Source organism: Mytilus edulis, chromosome 1 (genome assembly GCF_963676685.1).
Source record: "Mytilus edulis chromosome 1, xbMytEdul2.2, whole genome shotgun sequence".
In the NCBI taxonomy this organism is placed as follows: domain Eukaryota; kingdom Metazoa; phylum Mollusca; class Bivalvia; order Mytilida; family Mytilidae; genus Mytilus; species Mytilus edulis.
The window spans coordinates 68,795,358-68,813,764 of NC_092344.1; the positions used below are offsets into that span (position 1 = coordinate 68,795,358).

Consider the following 18,407-nt stretch of genomic DNA (forward strand, 5'->3'; position numbering starts at 1 on the left):
ACAGGTTTTGCTGCTCACAAGAAAGATATTAAACAAAGATTTCAAAATAGTGAAGTTGAAATCATCCCTTCGTTAATTGTTCTATACGGACGCCACCGCGAGTTGGTTAACCGTTATGGAATATCCGTTTCGATCACAGATGATATCGAAATGTTCCTTATGTCCTTTATACAATCCTGTTCCCTTTTCACGAATGTGACCTAACTAATAAGACTTTTTACCGGGTTTATAATAACATGAGCAACGTAAACACTAAGGATGCCACATGTGGAGCAGGATCACCTGAGATCACCTCCAGTTTTTGGTTGGGTTCGTGTTGCTTAGTCTTTAGTTTTGATTGTCGTGTCTGGTGTGCTATTATTTGTCTGTTGGTCCTTTTCCTTTTTTGCCATGGCGTTGTCTTTATTTTCTACCAGTAAGTTTGTCTGTCCCTCTGGTACATTTTTCTATCTTTCACCTCTTTACACGTATAGTTGAATGTTAAATAATAAGTATTCATTTGAAACCTGTTTTAATAACGTCATTTTTAACATATATTTTCTAGGATGCTTTCAAGGGTTTTGGGGTGAAAATTGTAGTAGAACATGTTCACCTACATGTATAGATCAACACTGTTATCCAGAAAACGGTTCGTGTGTTTTGGGATGTAATCCACAGAACTGTTTGAATCACAAATGTGATATTTATACAGGGACTTGTACTGACGGATGTGTATCTGGACTTTCAGGACAGTACTGTAACACTTGTGAGTATATTTTAAAATTTTCTTAAATGAACTCTTTTGTCATCAAATAAGGAATCATAGCATTATACAATGTTATAATACCAGATTTGAATAAGCTACCAAAACAATAAATCCATCACATGGACGTTTAAGCACATATTACGAACGGAATAACATCATGTTTACACTGTTTAGATTATCTGGCTCGTAGGGCCATGTGAGGTATCGTCAGCACTTAGGTACCGTAGTCGTCGTCTGTCATTGTCGTATTTCAAACAAACTTGAGAAATGATTATGATATAGTATCTATTATAGGTTGTGGTTCTAAAACAACAATTATAGACAAGATTTAGGGTTTCCCACTAATCTTATACTACAAAGTATAGATAAATACTGTCAACAATCAAATGATCAGCATTGCTGGATATCCATGAAGTTCAAATGACTGAAACGGTCCTTATAAGAACTGGAAGAAATTTGGATGGAAGTTCTCATTGGCACTCAAACAACATTTTCTTACATCTAGTATCACACTTCAAATATTTTTTAACTATTTTTCATTATGTCAAATTATATTAGAGAAATGTAGAAACCGTTAAATGACGATCAGCCATACAAGAGCTGCAACATGGTGCGAAAATGACTGAAACTGTTCAATGACTACTTGAGCAGATTTTAAGGTGGATTCCTACAGATACAGCAAATTTTTTTTCACCATTGAATTTTTTTTTAAATTTGCACAGATATACTTTGCTATGGCCTCTATAGAAATTTGAGTTCAAAATAGTATGTCACCAGACTCTTTTCCATGGTAACGGTCACCAATGTTGGTACATCACGTGTAGGCATAAATACATACCTGATGTAGAAACTCTGGATTTTTTTCAAGCCTTTGAAAGTGTTTTGAAATGTTTGTTCTTCATTAATTACAAAATTATTATTGAAAATGTAAAGAAAACACAAATAATGGCAGTTTTATTCATATTTATTAAATTCGGCTCCAATTTCATAAACGCTGCTCCACACAAAAAACATGCACAGATCTTTTTCTTAAATTTTTAAAAAATTGGTCCAATGAATATCTTTTTTTGATTTGACATAAGATGGTCAAAACAATGAGCTTTAAAAAAATGAAGAAAAAAATTATGGGTCACCAGACTATTTTTTGACCGAGAAAGTTTTGTTGACCCCTACCGACACAGTGATCAACAACAGTTATTTGTAATATCTTTCATAATCGGTGTACAAAGTGTGACACATGTTGTCATATTCTGTGTTAAACTTACACAGAATAATACAGTTTCACAAGACAATCCAATGAAAGCAATTTTTTGTTTCTATGAACAATGGTTACCATGGTAACAGGACATGAAGTTAGAAAATTCTGATGTGCAAGAGTTACTACCCAACGGACAATACGAGATCAAATACCATGATTTCAGAGCTACAACACATGGCTTCTGTGTAAATGTAAACAAATATTTTGATACATTGTAATGCAGCTTATATTACTATTACTGTGTCTAAAATGAGCAAAATAAATTACTCAGAAGTTAGCGAAAATCACCATGTATTTTTTTTTCAATGATCGATTCATAGATAACAGTCATGCAAGTAAATGGATTAAAAAAATGTCAAGACTTTGTCACCCTGTCCTCAATTAATGATTTAAGTTTGATGAAGCATAATGATAATACATCATATATTTTCAGTTGTCATACAATGTAGTAACATAACCAAAAAATGATGAAATGATAGCTTTTTCAAAGGTTTTTCAACTTTCTTTATTTTGAATGCCTCAATAATTATGCAAAAATATAGACTGTTATATTTAAAAATATGTATATAGTTTACTCCTCTGGTTCAGTAAAATACTGATTGATAGTCATAGCATAATTAGAGTTCACTTTGTTCCCAGTCAAATTTGTCAATCCTTCAATATTGAATAGTACAGGCTGCTCCCAATCAGATATATCATATTACTATAAAAGAGGGACGAAAGATACCAAAGGGACAGTCAAACTCATAAATCTAAAACAAACTGACAACGCCATGGCTAAAAATGAAAAAGACAAACAGAAAAACAATAGTACACATGACAAGTGTACATAAGTGGCACTACGGAAGGAACATACCAGTTATTTTGCTCGTTTCATTTAAAATGTCACATCTTTACATATTACATCCCTGGCATAGGTTTGATTCACTGACAGCTGCTACCTGCGTGAACTTACTATTTCTTAAAGGACGTCTTGTTTGAAAATCAAAATCTTAACATTGATCTTTATATATATTCAAGAGTCTGTCTAAAATTGAGGGTAAATTATATGGCTTTCCAAATACTGTTTCGATCCCTAACATCACTGAAGAGACATTCATTGTCGAAATCCGGACCTGGTGTAGCAAAAAATATTGACACCTCATGTTTGTGGCATACAATCTTTTCCACAAGTTTATTGTTTTCTGTTTAGTATTAAATTTATATTAAGATCCATTTTGTTACATCTTGTGATCAATTTTATTTGGCAATCGCCAATGGCAGTCATCAGGGTTAAAGAGTATCAGTTAGTCAAGTGCGTTTTGTTTAAATATACTTTTTCATTTTTTTGGTCTTTTGGAAAATGTTGTATGTGCTGTATTTAGACCCTTCTACAATGAAATTTGTTTTACATGCACACGTATAAAAATTGCGGTTTTATCCAACGTAATCATAGGTTTGAACGTAGTTTTCAATTTAAACTTGTTTATATTTACATATGTATATAAAATGACAGAAATAAATAATCAACGATCAATCTTACAGGGCGATGGATCATGTAATATGATTCTGTACACTACAAAATATAATATATAGCAAGTCAAAAAGGGTACAACATCACCATTAAATAACTATAAAATGAACAAATATTAGATATTTCGGATAACTGATACCCTTCTTCAATAATAGCACGATGTCAAATGAATCATGTTAATATATTCAAACTGAGAAACGTTTTCTAAATCTTGAAATTTATACAATTTAAGCGAACACCACAGACGCTGATACAATTTTAAAATTTCCAAACACGGCGCAAAGATTACAAAGATATGCCAAATGAAAATTATAGTTATTTTCTATGTTAACTGGCACAACTCTAAATTTCTAAAGGTTGTGACAGTTTAGATGTTATAACTGCATTGAGGGCAGTCCTCAAACAAAAAAATCAAAAATGTTCTTACCAATCTAAGTTGGTATACTATTTCAAATTTGACAACGGTAGGACAATTGCAACAGAAACTACATATTTAAGCCTCCCAAACGAATAGCAGTCTAATAATGATTAGAAAAATAAGTTTTATCAAATGAGGTAAAATAATTGAACGTGGCTACGTACTTATATATCCATCCCGAATGAATGGAGCCCTGTAATTTAAACTGGTATTTAAAAACAATTTTGAACTGTAAAGCCAGTACTAAAGCCGGGGTTACTGGAAACAAGTCGTTTCCAAATAAATATATACCAGTTTAAATTTGGAATGACATATAAGTGGCAATATACATGATAAAGGGAGCATTATAATGTCCAATGCAAATTCAAGGTTTATATATTTAATAGCTGTGACCTTGACCATTTACCTTAAATCAATACAGTTGAACTGTTCTTTTTGGTATAAACTTACATATACAGCATGTGACCAAGTTTGTGATAAACATATTAAGTAATCTACATCACATAGCTATCTTCATTGAGGCACATAGGAACCAGTGGCAGTCTTGATAATATACTTTATATTTAAATAATAAAATAAAGTACAAATCAATTGTGTAATATTTTGATCACTGTGAACTTCTGGAGCCTGAAAGCTGAGCTACTAACTGAGACTCTGAGAGTCATCTGTGTATATAAGTTTGCATGATCTGACACCTTATAGTTGCTGAGATATATAAGAAATTGAATTTTTAACATAACCAAAGTCAGTGAAGTGGCAAATGTAGGTCAGTGACATATGTGTACAAGTTTACATGATCCTACAATTTATATTTGAATCTTCTAAGTATATTGTCCAAAAAGAAATGTTAATGCCAGCAAAACACCATTATCAGATTAAAAAGTCTCAAATGAAACCTCAAGTTTTTTTTCTTCTCAAAGGTAACTACATGTAATTATCCTAAAATGTATGTATTTACCATTGACAGCCATCCTTCATTTTTATGTATAACTGCTGCTAATAACCTGCTGTTAAAGGACGACCATAAGACCTACAATTGAAGAGAAATATAACAAAAATTACAAATTAAATAAGTAAATTAGTATAATTATAATATTCATAATGGAGAGACTTTTATATTACTTGTTATCAACTTTGGTTGTTCAATATCAAAATAATGAAAATAATGATAAAAGTGCAATTTTTGTTTTAATAGATTAATTATACAGCTATACATTCACTCACATTGAAACGGAAAAAAAATCATATTCCATATAATAACAAGATCATTGCTAAGTACATTTATGGCGTCCTGTCACCATAGAGGACTGTTGCTTTCACATGGGTGTTTAGAATCTACAATTTTCACTTTGACCTTGATATTTGGGAATTGCTTTTCTATTAATAAAGTTAAAGTCTAAATTCTTTAAATTTACCTACATAACTTTTATAGTTCCTACCAGTACCAAACATTTGCCATTCTGCAACAAAACTGGCTTCAACCTAATGAAAAAAGTAGTACCAAATAAATGAATAAAAGTATGATAATGCAGTGTTCAAATACTATAGCTAAAACATATTACATTTAAAATTAACTGGTTAACAATGAAATTTGTAATAATAATGTATAAAGGCTTTCAAAACCAAATTGATTTCATTAATTTTAATGAAATTATCCATAAATATAAACTTTATTTACTAAATACAAATGTAACTTATTCTAGTTCAATATTATTGTTGAAATAAATTCTGTCATGATCTATACATGAAAGTCTTTAAGTGTATACATGTATATAACACTGCTTTACCACAAAATTAATATGAAATATTGACCCTTAACTTGAAATGATTACCAAGATCTGTGAAGTCATTTTTATGATTATATTCCTCATTTTACTTTATAAAATTGAGAATGGAAATGGGGAATATGTCAAAAAGACAACAACCCGACATTAGAAAAGACAACAGCAGAAGGTCACTAACAGGTCTTCAATGTAGCGAGAAATTCCCGCACACGGAGGCCTCCTTCAGCTGGCCCCCAACCAATTATATACTAGTTCAGTGTTAATGAACGCCATACTACTTTGGAAAATTATCAAAAAAGTACTTTGAAATTATTTAAAACTAAAGATTTAATTACCTTCCAATTATTCATTATATTAACCACGTTCAAAAAGTGTTTCTTCTCCTGAATTAATATACAGGATTCCTTTTGCAACTGCTACTATATTCTTTCCAGTTTCATTAATTCTCCTTTTCTTTATATATGTTTGATGAATTTACAGAAAGTACATTCAATCCATTTAGGATATTGTTTAAATGTGTGGAACCAATTCCTGCATGTATCATTCCTGAACAATATGATATGAAATGTCAGTCTGCGCATTGGTTAATTAGATAAACTATAAACTATTTAGACTTGAGTTTATAATTTTATTTGAAATATACAATTATTTTTTTTTAATTTATATCATATGATTTTAAATTCATGTTTGCCTTTTTAATTATAGATCACAGACTCATAAACCTTTCTAAAAATGTGGAGTGAGGGTTGGTGCCCCTTCCTCGTTTTCTTTTTTGCCTTCATGCATTATCCTGCATTCTACCTGAGACTACTATAACACAGTTATACATTTAGTAGTTTCAGTGTTATAGTAGTCTCAGATTCTACACCTCATTCTAGGTGTGTTTTAAATGACTAAATCTGTAAGGTACCAGACCCCTTGGTCTATGATCACATGCAAAAGATGAATTAATATGAAAATTCTGATTATAAAATAAAGACAACTAATATTCTGAGTTTGTAAAACATTATTGCTGTTGATGAATTATCATGACTGTATTTGTTTTCTTTTTTCAAGTCTAATTTCATTTATGATAAATTGCTACCAAATAATTATTTCCAAAATAATCCTCCCCTTTTGGATGTAAAACTAAAAAGCATAGATGTCTTTCTGTTCATTGCAAAAATGATATATAACTTCCAGGGTCAAAATTCAAGAAAATTTCAAAGTCCAGCTTCATAAAAAAATGGGCAGCACTTCCTTTTAAAATAATGTTTTTTACCCTCAAACCACACAAACCCCAGACCAGGGCAGGTTCATTTATACAAGACATGACAACATACACCTTATAAATTGAGAATCATTAAAGATAGTGAGTTGAACTTAGAATCATACACATCATTGACAGACATTATGGAACTACCTAATGAACTGAAAGCCTTATTGGTAACAATAAAGTTGGATGGAAAAGAGCCGGAATATAAATTCACCACCAGTTCTTACCAAGTATCGGTCAGCTCACTTGGATCAAGGTCAAGGAATCAGATACTACATCTATTAAACTTCAGCCGGCCCTGAAAAGCAAGAACAAGCCACCATCTACCAGAAGACGCAACGCTAACCGTTACACCCAGTAGATGGCCAACAAAACGGCCGTTGTACCTGCTAACCACCAGCGTAGACCACATCACGCAAACCGAGGCAAGAGACACCATAGTCGGTCAAGTACTTACACCAACAAAGTACAAAGGGGGACCAGTTGGGGTTGTAGTGAATAAAGATATTGTCACCAGTCTTACAACCCAAACAAGTCCTGTCATCGCCTGGTATACTACACCTCCACAACAGACAGAGGCAAGCGCAGTAGGATCGACTTCGATCAACGACCCAGACCTGCTGCGCACACCACCACACACATCGCCCGTCAACATTGAATAAAAAAAGGCAATACATGCCGCCATGTTATCAGAACGACCTGATCTCAGTACCAGCCACAGCAACGCATGCGGAGTAAGATGAAGGCCAAACGACAAACAGACACAGGTCTGTAAAAAGTTTGGTTTTTTTTTCAGTCCGCAATATCCGTAAAACATCCACATATCATCATCACTGTTTGAACTTTCAGGCTGAAACTATTCATATTCTTCATTTTTAAAGAACGCATGCATTTATCCTTTTTTGATAAACCTTTCTCTTCCGGGCGAACAACTGTAGTTGTTTACACACGTTATAACCAGACGACAACAGAACTGTAACCGCAACTCAAATATATAGGCGATATATCCTAAGATTAAAATAGGGAACCAGTTTTACATCAGTAAAACGTTGTTATCTTCCCATGTATCGGAAGCCACCTTAATTGACGCGTCTTGAGTCTTGTTCTGTGATATCATGCAAAAGATGAATTAATATGAAAATTCTGGTTATAAAATAAAGACAACTTATATTTTGAGTTTGTAAAACATTATTTCTGTTGATGAATCATCATGACTGTATTTGTTTTCTTTTTTCAATTCTAATTTCATTTATGATAAATTGCTACCAAATAATCATTTACAAAATAATCCTCCCCTTTTGGATGTAAAACTAAAAAGAAAAGATGTCTTTCTGTTCATTGCAAAAATGATATATAACTTCCAGGGTCAAAATTCCAGAAAATTTCAAAGTCCAGCTTCATAAAAAAATTGGTCAGCACTTTCCCTCAAAATAATGTTCTTTACCCTCAAACCACACAAACCCCAGACAAGGGCAGGTTCATTTATACAAGACATGAAACCATACATCATATAAATTGAGAATCATTTAAAATAGTGAGTTGAACTTAGAATCGTACACATCATGGACCGACATTATGGAACTACCTAATGAACTAAAAACCTTATTGGTAACAATAAAGTTGGATGGAAAAGAGCAGGAATATAAATTCACAACCAGTTTTGACCAAGTATCGGTTCAGCATCACTTGGATCAAGGTCAAGGAACCAGATACTACATCTATTAAACCTGAGCCGGCCATGAAAAGCAAGAACAAGGCACCATCTACCAAAAGACGTAACGCTAACCGTTACATCCAGTGGATGGCCAACAAAACGGCCGTTGTACCTGCTGCTGAATATCAACAAACCACCAGCGTAGACCACATCACGTAAACCGAGGAAAGTGACACCATAGTCAAACAAGTACTTACACCAACAAAGTACAAAGGGGAACCAGTTGAGGTTGTAGTCAATAAGAATATTTTCACCAGTCCTTACAACCCAAACAAGTTCTGCCATCGCCTGGTATACTACACCCCCACAACAGACAGGGGCAAGCGCAGTAGGATCGACTTCGATCAACGACCCAGACCTGCTGCGCACACCACCACACACATCGCCCGTCAACATTGAATCAAAAGTAGCAATACAAGCCGCCATTTTAACAGAACGACCTGATAATCCGTACCAGTCACAACGACGCAGTCGAAGTAAGATGAAGGCCAAACGACAAACAGACACAGGTCTGTAAATAGTTTTTTCAGTCCGCAATATCCGTAAAACATCCACATATCATCATTACTGTGTAAACTTTCGGCCTGAAACTATTTAATTCTTCATTTTAAAAGAACGCATAAATTTATCCTTTTTTATAAACCTTTCTCTTCCGGGCGAACAGCTGTAGTTGTTTACGCACGTTATCACCAGACGACAACAGAACTGTAAATATATAGGCGATATATCCTAAGATTAAAATAGGGAACCAGTTTACATCAGTAAAACGGTGTTATCTTCCTTAGTATCGGAAGCCACCTTAATTGACGCGTTTTGAGAGTTTATTGTGTATCTGAATTATCTCGAACAATACAATAGATAGATACACACAGTACACTGCAATAATGGTCAGTTATATAATACATGTATATACAAACATAAAACACATGAAAGTAAAAACTAAGACCAAACAGTTTACATATAACTAGTGAGATATTTGAGCTCTTATGAGAATCTTTTTAATTCATTGGCCAATTGTATGTTAAAGTGATATCACGTTTTGAAGAAGAGTTCTACGAATTATTTAAAACAATTCATTTATATTTTCTAACTGTAATATATTGCATCAGTTATTTCAATTCATGCATATATAATTTTCAATGTCAACCCACTTAATAAATTAATAAAATTTGTTCTAAACCTTTTACAAATGTTGCAAAGCTAGTGATTAAAAAACTTCAGATTATAAGAAAAGAAATCTAAAGTTTAGCGTGAGGCAGATATAGTCCTTAATTTGAAATGATTTTCAAAAATTTAAACAGCAAATGTCAATCAAATAAAATCTGTTTGTATGCCATTACCGAATTAATGGTTACTAATCTATTGCGATATCTGCATAAAGGAGAGGCGAAGGATACAGAATGAAACGTGGACAATAAACTTGCAACGACATGGCAAACCCAGAACCGACCAAACGACAAACAAAATTATACAAAATTCAACATATAAATCTAAAGACTGATCAACACGAACAAACAAAAAGTGAGGATTGTTTCAGTTAAACTAAAAGGCAGGTAGATCCTGCTCCACTAGTGGCATCCGTTATGTAGTTCAAAAAACCCAGTGACAAGTGTAATTGTGTTTGTAACATTCGAAAAATATATTGAAACATACATTCAAAAACGGGCAACTAACTTGTGAAGGCGTTTTATTCGTTTTTCGGAGAGATGATTTCATTTTTACAATTCGCAACTCTTGGTTTAATAATTTGCTTGTGGACAGCAACCCTGTACATGCATCAAGGAAATAATGGTTGGCCATGCATTCTCCAAAAGATCGCATCAATTGGTATATGTATACTCTACACAAGTAAGCGCTGAAAGTGTATGTTACATAGTTTACAGTTCCGAAGCTTCAATCATCTCTTCTGTCGAAATTGTTTGTTCTCAAAAGACACTCATTGTTAATTGCTGAATGTAAGTCAAGATATAAGGTGACTTAACTTTAATAGTCGCATCATGTATTTCATGTTCAAAGGGATATATGTCTTCAACACAGTATCCTTAAACTTACAATCATTTAACATAATGCTAATGTCTTTTTATTCTTCATAAAAAGCTCATATATGAAATCAGCCTCTTTTGCATAAATGAAAAAAGCCAATAAAAAGAGAAGCATAGTCGGTTCACATGGAAGTGTCGATTGTTATTTGAACAACAAGTCCTCTCAACGTACAATCATGCTGTATATGAAGAGTTGTGAATCTTGATAATGTTAGTTTCAAAGAATGTTTTGTTGGAATCCGATTAATGTTTGTTAACTTTTCTCTCCCTAAGACAAGTTTTTTTTTTTTTTTTATGAAACAAAGCAAAACGATTTTTACAAAAGAAAAGAAATGTCAAAAGGTGTAGTCACTTTAGATATTTTCATAATGTTAGCGTGTTTACTAAGTTCAAAAGTATACTGCACATGTATATGTTTGTACTTTACATGTGTGACGTAGAATACCTGAGTTTATATTCACAACAAAGTGTTGCTTATTTGTGAACGTCGAGTTTAAACAGGTCGGGACCACTACCTTATATGGAAATGCATAAATTAGCATACTTATGTTCTCGCACATGTAATTGTTTATTTACATGTGACGCAATTTATTTTTACCTAGGTTTTTGACCAATCCACTAAATGAGTAACAATGCATGATGGACTACTACATGTTTACAATCAACCGTGAACACGTGTCATTTACTGAAATACAACACATTTTTTCGTGCAGTGCGGGATTCACAATTTCGCTCAGTTTTTCATTTTGTGTATCCTCATTTATAGTTCGTGACACAAAGTATTCCTTCCATGCTTAGATTAACGAAGAGTTGTTTCTATGCGAAGAAAAAATTGTTTGAATTACCCGATATATAGCCATTAATATGTTTGATGATGGAACGGATATTTCATGTCCAACAGACAGCAACGAAACAACAGCGAAAAACACAATTACCCATGAGACAAACTTACTAGTGTTAAATAAGCCGTCGATCACAGCCGGTGCTAATATTCACGAGTACAGCAATTTCCGTATAGATAATTACAAGCAAATGTATGATCCTTGAATTTTGTGTTCGTAAAAAAGGCGAAGAAATATTTACATACATGGGAGTGTTAACAAAATCCATAAGTATTTATTTTGTCACATTTCAGTATATAAGACTTCCAAACTGTTCCCTTGTTTTAAAGGTAGTGAAGTCAGCAACTGTACATGCAGTTTCATTTGTTTTCGTTTTTTAACGGGCTCGGACATTTGCCAAACTGAATAAAATCATTACAGCTGATTTCCTAATGCTTGCAAAGTACAACTTTGGTTGGCTTGCTTGCTTTGTGTGTATAGTTGTTTATACAAGCTTTGAAAATAAGATTGACATCTTTAAACAATATATATATAGGCATAGTTTAACTTGTATATTTCATATTTGAATTTAATTGGTTGTTATCCTAAAATGATTGTACAATATACAAACAAATCAAGCAAGCTAACCAAAGTTTTTCTCTACATGCAGGAGGAAATAAGCTGTAATAATGTTATTCATATGTATATGCGACGAGGTGGAAATTTGTTATGTTTTGTGAAAATTGCAGCGTTGGATCTAATATAAAAAAGAAGATGTGGTATGTTTGCCAATGGGACAATTGTCCACAAGAGACCAAAATGACACAGAAATTAACATTTGTAGGTCACCGTACGGCCTTCAACAATGACCAAAGCCCATACCGCATAGTTAGCTATAAAAGGCCCCGATATGACAATGTAAAACAATTCAAATCATATAACACAATGAATGAAAAACAAATATGTAACACATAAACAAACGACAACCACTAAACTACAGGTTCTTATATATACAAACCTATATACGTTTTTATTTATTAGATAGATTTCTTCTCTTCTCCTTTTATATATTATATTGGGCCTTTTTTTTTTTAATTGTTTTACAGTTTAAGTTATTTTTGGGTCATTTATAGCGTACTTTTCGGCATTGAACCTATGACTTCTTTCTTTACTAGATTGTGTCTTTTTTGGAAAGATGTCTCATTTGGCACTCATACCTCATCTACTTATTTCTATATACAAAGCACTTTTTAGAATAAAAATAATAGGTAATATGGCACCCACTGTGATTCAGAGGCTTCAAATATTGAAGATATTTCACATACGTCAACAAGACAGCAACCGAACGATAAAAAACCTCTGAGGTATACTTTGTGATAAAATTAGCAACAAACGGACATCGATGGATGAGCTATACAAAATGTAGTAAGCTCAGTGGTGGATCCAAAGGGGGGAGGGGGTCGGGGGTTGGACCCACCTTTTTTGAACGATCAATGCATTTTTAATGGGGACATGTAGTTGGAACCACCCCACCCCCTTTTGTCCTGGGTTAAGACCCCCTTTTTAAAATGGCTGGATCAGCCATGCGGCTTTCATAACACTTGTTTTTAGCATAACGAATATTATGATGTTCTTACTTTCAGTTCGGGTCCTGATAAAAAATTTCACATCCAGTACAGAAAGAAGTGTTTCAATGAAAGTTTTCGTGTTTTTCTAGGCAGAACTGATTTTGAAATGACATTATACAGGTTTAAAAGAGCTCAAAAAATTTCATAGTGGACAGTGGTCATTTCATCTAAAATTTCACTGTTTCAGGTCGTAAAATTATTGCAAAGGTACAATGCATATAACAATGAAAAAAAACCTGTTCAACAACTTTAACAAGGTGAAAAAGAAAGTCGAATAGTGAAGCCCGTAAACAATACTTTTTTAATCTGAGCATGTAAATTGAAGACTATGTTATATATTTTACAATAATCACATTCGCAGAACGAAAACATATATTTTAAGAGTCCCAGACACTAGTTGATAGTTCTTCCACTGATTCCACGTGTTTTCCGGTTGTAGTAAACTTGTAGTAGCCCACAATGCATTGTAGCTCTTTGAGTCGATTGGTCAGTTTTTCAAGACCGTATTGGCCTTGTGTTTGGGAAATTACTATGCAAATATATTCTGACGTAAAGAAATCTAGAGTTCTCGACCTGTTAAAGATTATATGTTTCTGAGACTAATTTATTAATCGGTCCCATGTGTTATTGTTTCATGTATCAAAAATATAGTGAGTAAGTCTTGGATGAGTGTGGATGAATATGCTTATGTTATTTCTTCAATGTTTTTATTTGATGCCATGAGCATGGTGAATGTCATGGACAGTCAGTATTTGAATATACAAGACCAATATCAGTTAAATAAAATAAACATAGAAATTTTCGATCTACCATAATAATTTTTCGTATTACTAGCTAAAAAATATACTAGTACCTAAAATAATAATTTGAATTCAGAAGAAGAAATGTACGAAATTTTCCGTGATATCAATCATCCTAGTTTTTTTTCAGTCTCAGCAAAGACAATGGAATCCGATAGTGGTTTACCCACACAGGTTGGTCTTTTTATTGGAGGCATTCTGTTAGGAGTTCTGATGACAGTCGCGGTGTCTTTTTTTGTTCAGAGAAAACGAGGTATGAAATATAATATCCTTATTGAATGTATGTTTTAAAAAGATGACAATAAAAAATGATTTTCCCCTATTAGTCTTTTTTAAATTTGTACTTTGCAAAAAATCGTGCAGAATTTATCTGTTCAAATAAAGAAGTATTTGGCATGAGCAATAATAATGATGAGTAAAGTGTTATCCTGGCCAGCACTATAAAAAAACAATTCACATAACATGTCATTGCATATAACAAAATAACCATCACTGGAAGTTAACTAACCAAATGTCTCCCCTTATTTAACCTGTGTACAAGCTTTAGTAACCATGTAACCTCAAGTTTACAAAATATTCTATAGAAACCCTAAATAAAAAGAATAATGGTGCTCTGGAAAACCCAAGACATATGTTTATGAAACAGAAATGATTTACTGCAATAAAATGTAGGATTAATTACCTACAACTGTCAAATTCAAGGTAATGTTTGTACAAAATGTACGAAATAATACGGGTATTAAATTTTAAAACAAACAATCAGGACTCATGACAAGCAAAACATGCAAACGACTATTGGTAATAGTGAATGGAAGTACCTACATAAGATTTAGAATTAAAAAGAAGACAAAAATTTCAATACGGTTTTATAAATGACCAAAAGAATAACCATAGACGCATCAAACCAAAGACGATGATTTCATGTTGCATGGTTCCCGCTAACCACACACAATTTAGAAGTATGACCACAAACTAATCAGTTAACAGTCAAAATAATGATTCCTGGTAAGTTGACATTTTTTCAAAAGAACCATAACAATTCGTTGAGTCAGACGTAAATCTTAAATATACATTTTTAATCAGGTAAAAATATATAAGAAAATGCCTGTATGTGACAATTGTTTACATTCGTCTGAGCCTTTGATACTGCCGTTTGTTAAAGGTCTATTCGTTTTGAATTTTTCGTTGAGTTTTTTTTGTTTTTTTGTTATTCACAGCTCTTCCTTATTCAGATTTGTTATTTGGTATCACATTTATCAATCCCTCCTACTTTCAACGGTTTCATGTTGCGAACACTAGTTTTTAATCGACTAAGAATATATAATTTTAATTTCTCAAAACTGTTTCTTCTCAGAATATATATTTTTTTTTAATTGAGAGAAAAGTCTACTTTCTATATATGTTTATATTATTTTTTAGTAATCGTTTTTGCAGGAAAAGAAAATAACGCAGTTGATACACAAAGGTATGAACTTAATATAAATGTAAAATTTGATTCTTCTTTTTTGTCACATGCTCCTTCGGTAGAGTATCCCATCTTATCTTTCATGATAATATTCTATACAAAAACACAAAAATGCCGTTAATAACCCAACAGCTTACAAAACAATTAGAAAGACTTATTAAAATGTTTCACAGGTACAATACTGTTGTCAACGATTATATAGATGGAATTTCTTTGATTAATATTGGTTCACTCAAACAAGTTGTTGGCATGTTACGGGTTTTGTTCTTCTCATCATAATCCTGTAGCATAACAAATTGTAATTAATTCTAACAGGAGGGATTTATGTTGATTTTCTTATAATAAGACATAATATTTCAACAAATTTTAATTCAAAATTGGCTTCGAACTACCATTTGAAAATGAAAAAAAAACGTTTTCAGAGGTTGCACGAGAAACGACCAGAATGTTATATATTATACCATAACATCGTAAGTGAACTCCAAGTAATGAACAGGAACTTTTCCGTCCCTAAGCTGTTGGTTGTACATTTCTGCCTTCGTATTATGCATGTCAACAATCAAATCTTGAAAATCTTTTATAACGCGCGTATGGTGCGAATACAAAATTTCAATCCTTGTATCTATGATGAGTTTATTATAAAACTAAGTAAAACTTTCAAAGTAACAAATGCTATTTCTCGTATTGTTTGTATTTTGTGTTTATCAAAATCGTTTGAAGTTATCACCCTGATAGATACAATTGCTGATACACCTACAGACATCTCATGACTTTTTTCGCGTTGATGTTATTGTTTAACAAACGAATTTTAAATTTGCCTTTAGCTAATTAAAAAACAGAGAAAAAATAACGTAGTCAGTAGTCATGTAATAAAGATGTATATACTACTTACATCTTCACAAATATGTACAATTTCATAAACGAGTACTCATCAAATATAGTTCGATTACTTCAATTTTATGTAGACAATATTTATAAAAACATATTTTTTTTATTTTGGTAGTCATGAGCAGCAACAATATGACGATGTTCAGCATGTTCAAATGGAAAATGTATCCACCTATCAGGATCTCATGACACCACAATCATCAAATGTGTATGACCAGATAGATACAACATACGTCAATCAATAAGCGATTAGTGTGTTTTACTAATAGGACAACAAACAATGTTAAAAAGTAACAAAAATGAATAATATTAGACGGACGAACATAGGATAGTGAATGCAGAAATATGTATGTGCGCTACTTAATGTAACAAAGACATGATAGAAGTCTGAACATATTACAAGATTTACAGATCAATGCCCTGATATACCGATATATACTACTCTTCCGTATTCGGGTGTGATTATGAATATGCTTAAGTCCAGATGATTTAGTTATGAGTAGATTTTGTTCGTAAATTATCAACCGTGAGTCTTTATGGAAGCTTTATTTCCGTTTTATACCAAAATATTGTCATGGTATATAGCAATTAGCAAGCCCATTTCTGGCATATATTACAAAATCTGTTCATAGTTTCATATTGTCAAAATTATTTTTTAATGGCAAAAACTGGTAAACTACCATATTCAAAGATCTTGTTTTCTGGTACAACATAGAGAAAACATTGTAAAGTTTATTGTTAATTGATTAATCCAGACCGTTAAATGGTTGAAGTGCATGTCATAATCTAAGTGGCCAATTTTATCTAATTCTTGCGAAATATTTACCAAAAAAGATGAATGTTTCATGTGTTCGATTTTGATTTAAAATGAAAAACAAACGTACATGTACGATAAAGGCATCTATTCTAGGAAACGCGCGTCTGGCGTACTCAATTATAATCCTGGTACCTTTGATAACTAATTATCCTCTCATACGCTTTATGTTTGTTAAATCTACATTTGCTAGACATATCTGAGATCTCGCAAAGTATGTTTAACACTGCCGCATCTTGTACCTGTCCCAAATCATGAGCATCTGACCTTTGTTAGTGTTGCAACAATTTAAATTTCAGTTTATATGTTTTGGAGTTTATTAAGACGTCCAGTTTCACTGAGCTAGTACACAATTTTATAAGGGCCAGCGGAAGTCCGGGTTCAAGATTTTCTTGATGTGCAAAAGACCCATTGGTTGGCTAGTTTTCTTTTACTCTTTATTCGAATTGTGTCTATTTGGCACATTCCCAATTTCTATTTTCAATTTTATCGTGTATACAAAGAGTCTAATAGTCTAAAAGTACAAATGATAATATAATACCAATTCCAACATTGAATGTGGTGTAAAGTGTTCTTTGTTTGTGTGCATGTTCTATACAAATACTCAAATATAAATAAGCATAACAATAATGTGTTTGATCTATTTTTTACTATAAAAACAAATAGTTTTGGGTTATTGTATCGTCAATATTCATATTGAGAAATGATCTAGTGTAGAGAAATACATTATATATGTATCGACCCTTAAGCAACCATTTGGTTGGTATGGATAAACTTTTCGAACCTAATTATGCCTGATATACATCTATATGAGACTTCCTTTATATCGAAGAAGAAAATCAAACTAACCACAAAAATTTAGAAAAGAGATATCAACATCATGAACAATGAATAGTTGTATTGCAGATGCATAAAAAAGGTTAAATAAAATAAAATGCACGTTTAAGTGAAAAGACACGAACTACTGGGAATGAAACATTGAAAATTATATTCAAAAGTTATGATTCAAGCAGCTGATTATCCACGAAATATAAGCAAAATGATTTGCATAAAAGGTACACATTTGTAGACAAAAAATATAAATTACACATCATGTCATACAAAACAACTATCAAAGAAAACAACAGCACCTTGGCGGCATCCAAATGCGAACATTTCATATTGAGGTCAGAAAAAAAAAACATCTATAGGAATATCTTTTTTTTCTTAATTTTGAATCCAATTTTGCGCCTGTCCCAAGTCAGGAGCCTCTGGCCTTTGTT

General features: G+C 32.5%; 1 protein-coding gene across 1 annotated transcript in view; it reads left to right on the forward strand.

The window, feature by feature from the left end:
- The window catches only part of LOC139529808 (neurogenic locus notch homolog protein 2-like), a 43,853-nt gene extending 26,087 nt beyond the window's left edge, over nt 1-17,766 (forward strand). The window contains exons 7-10 of the mRNA XM_071325759.1: nt 545-745; nt 14,109-14,231; nt 15,413-15,443; nt 16,447-17,766. Coding sequence (XP_071181860.1) covers nt 545-745; nt 14,109-14,231; nt 15,413-15,443; nt 16,447-16,576 — 485 coding nt within the window. The 3' untranslated portion in view covers nt 16,577-17,766. The remainder of the gene's footprint in view (nt 1-544; nt 746-14,108; nt 14,232-15,412; nt 15,444-16,446) is intronic.
- Nucleotides 17,767-18,407: the final 641 nt, after the last annotated feature.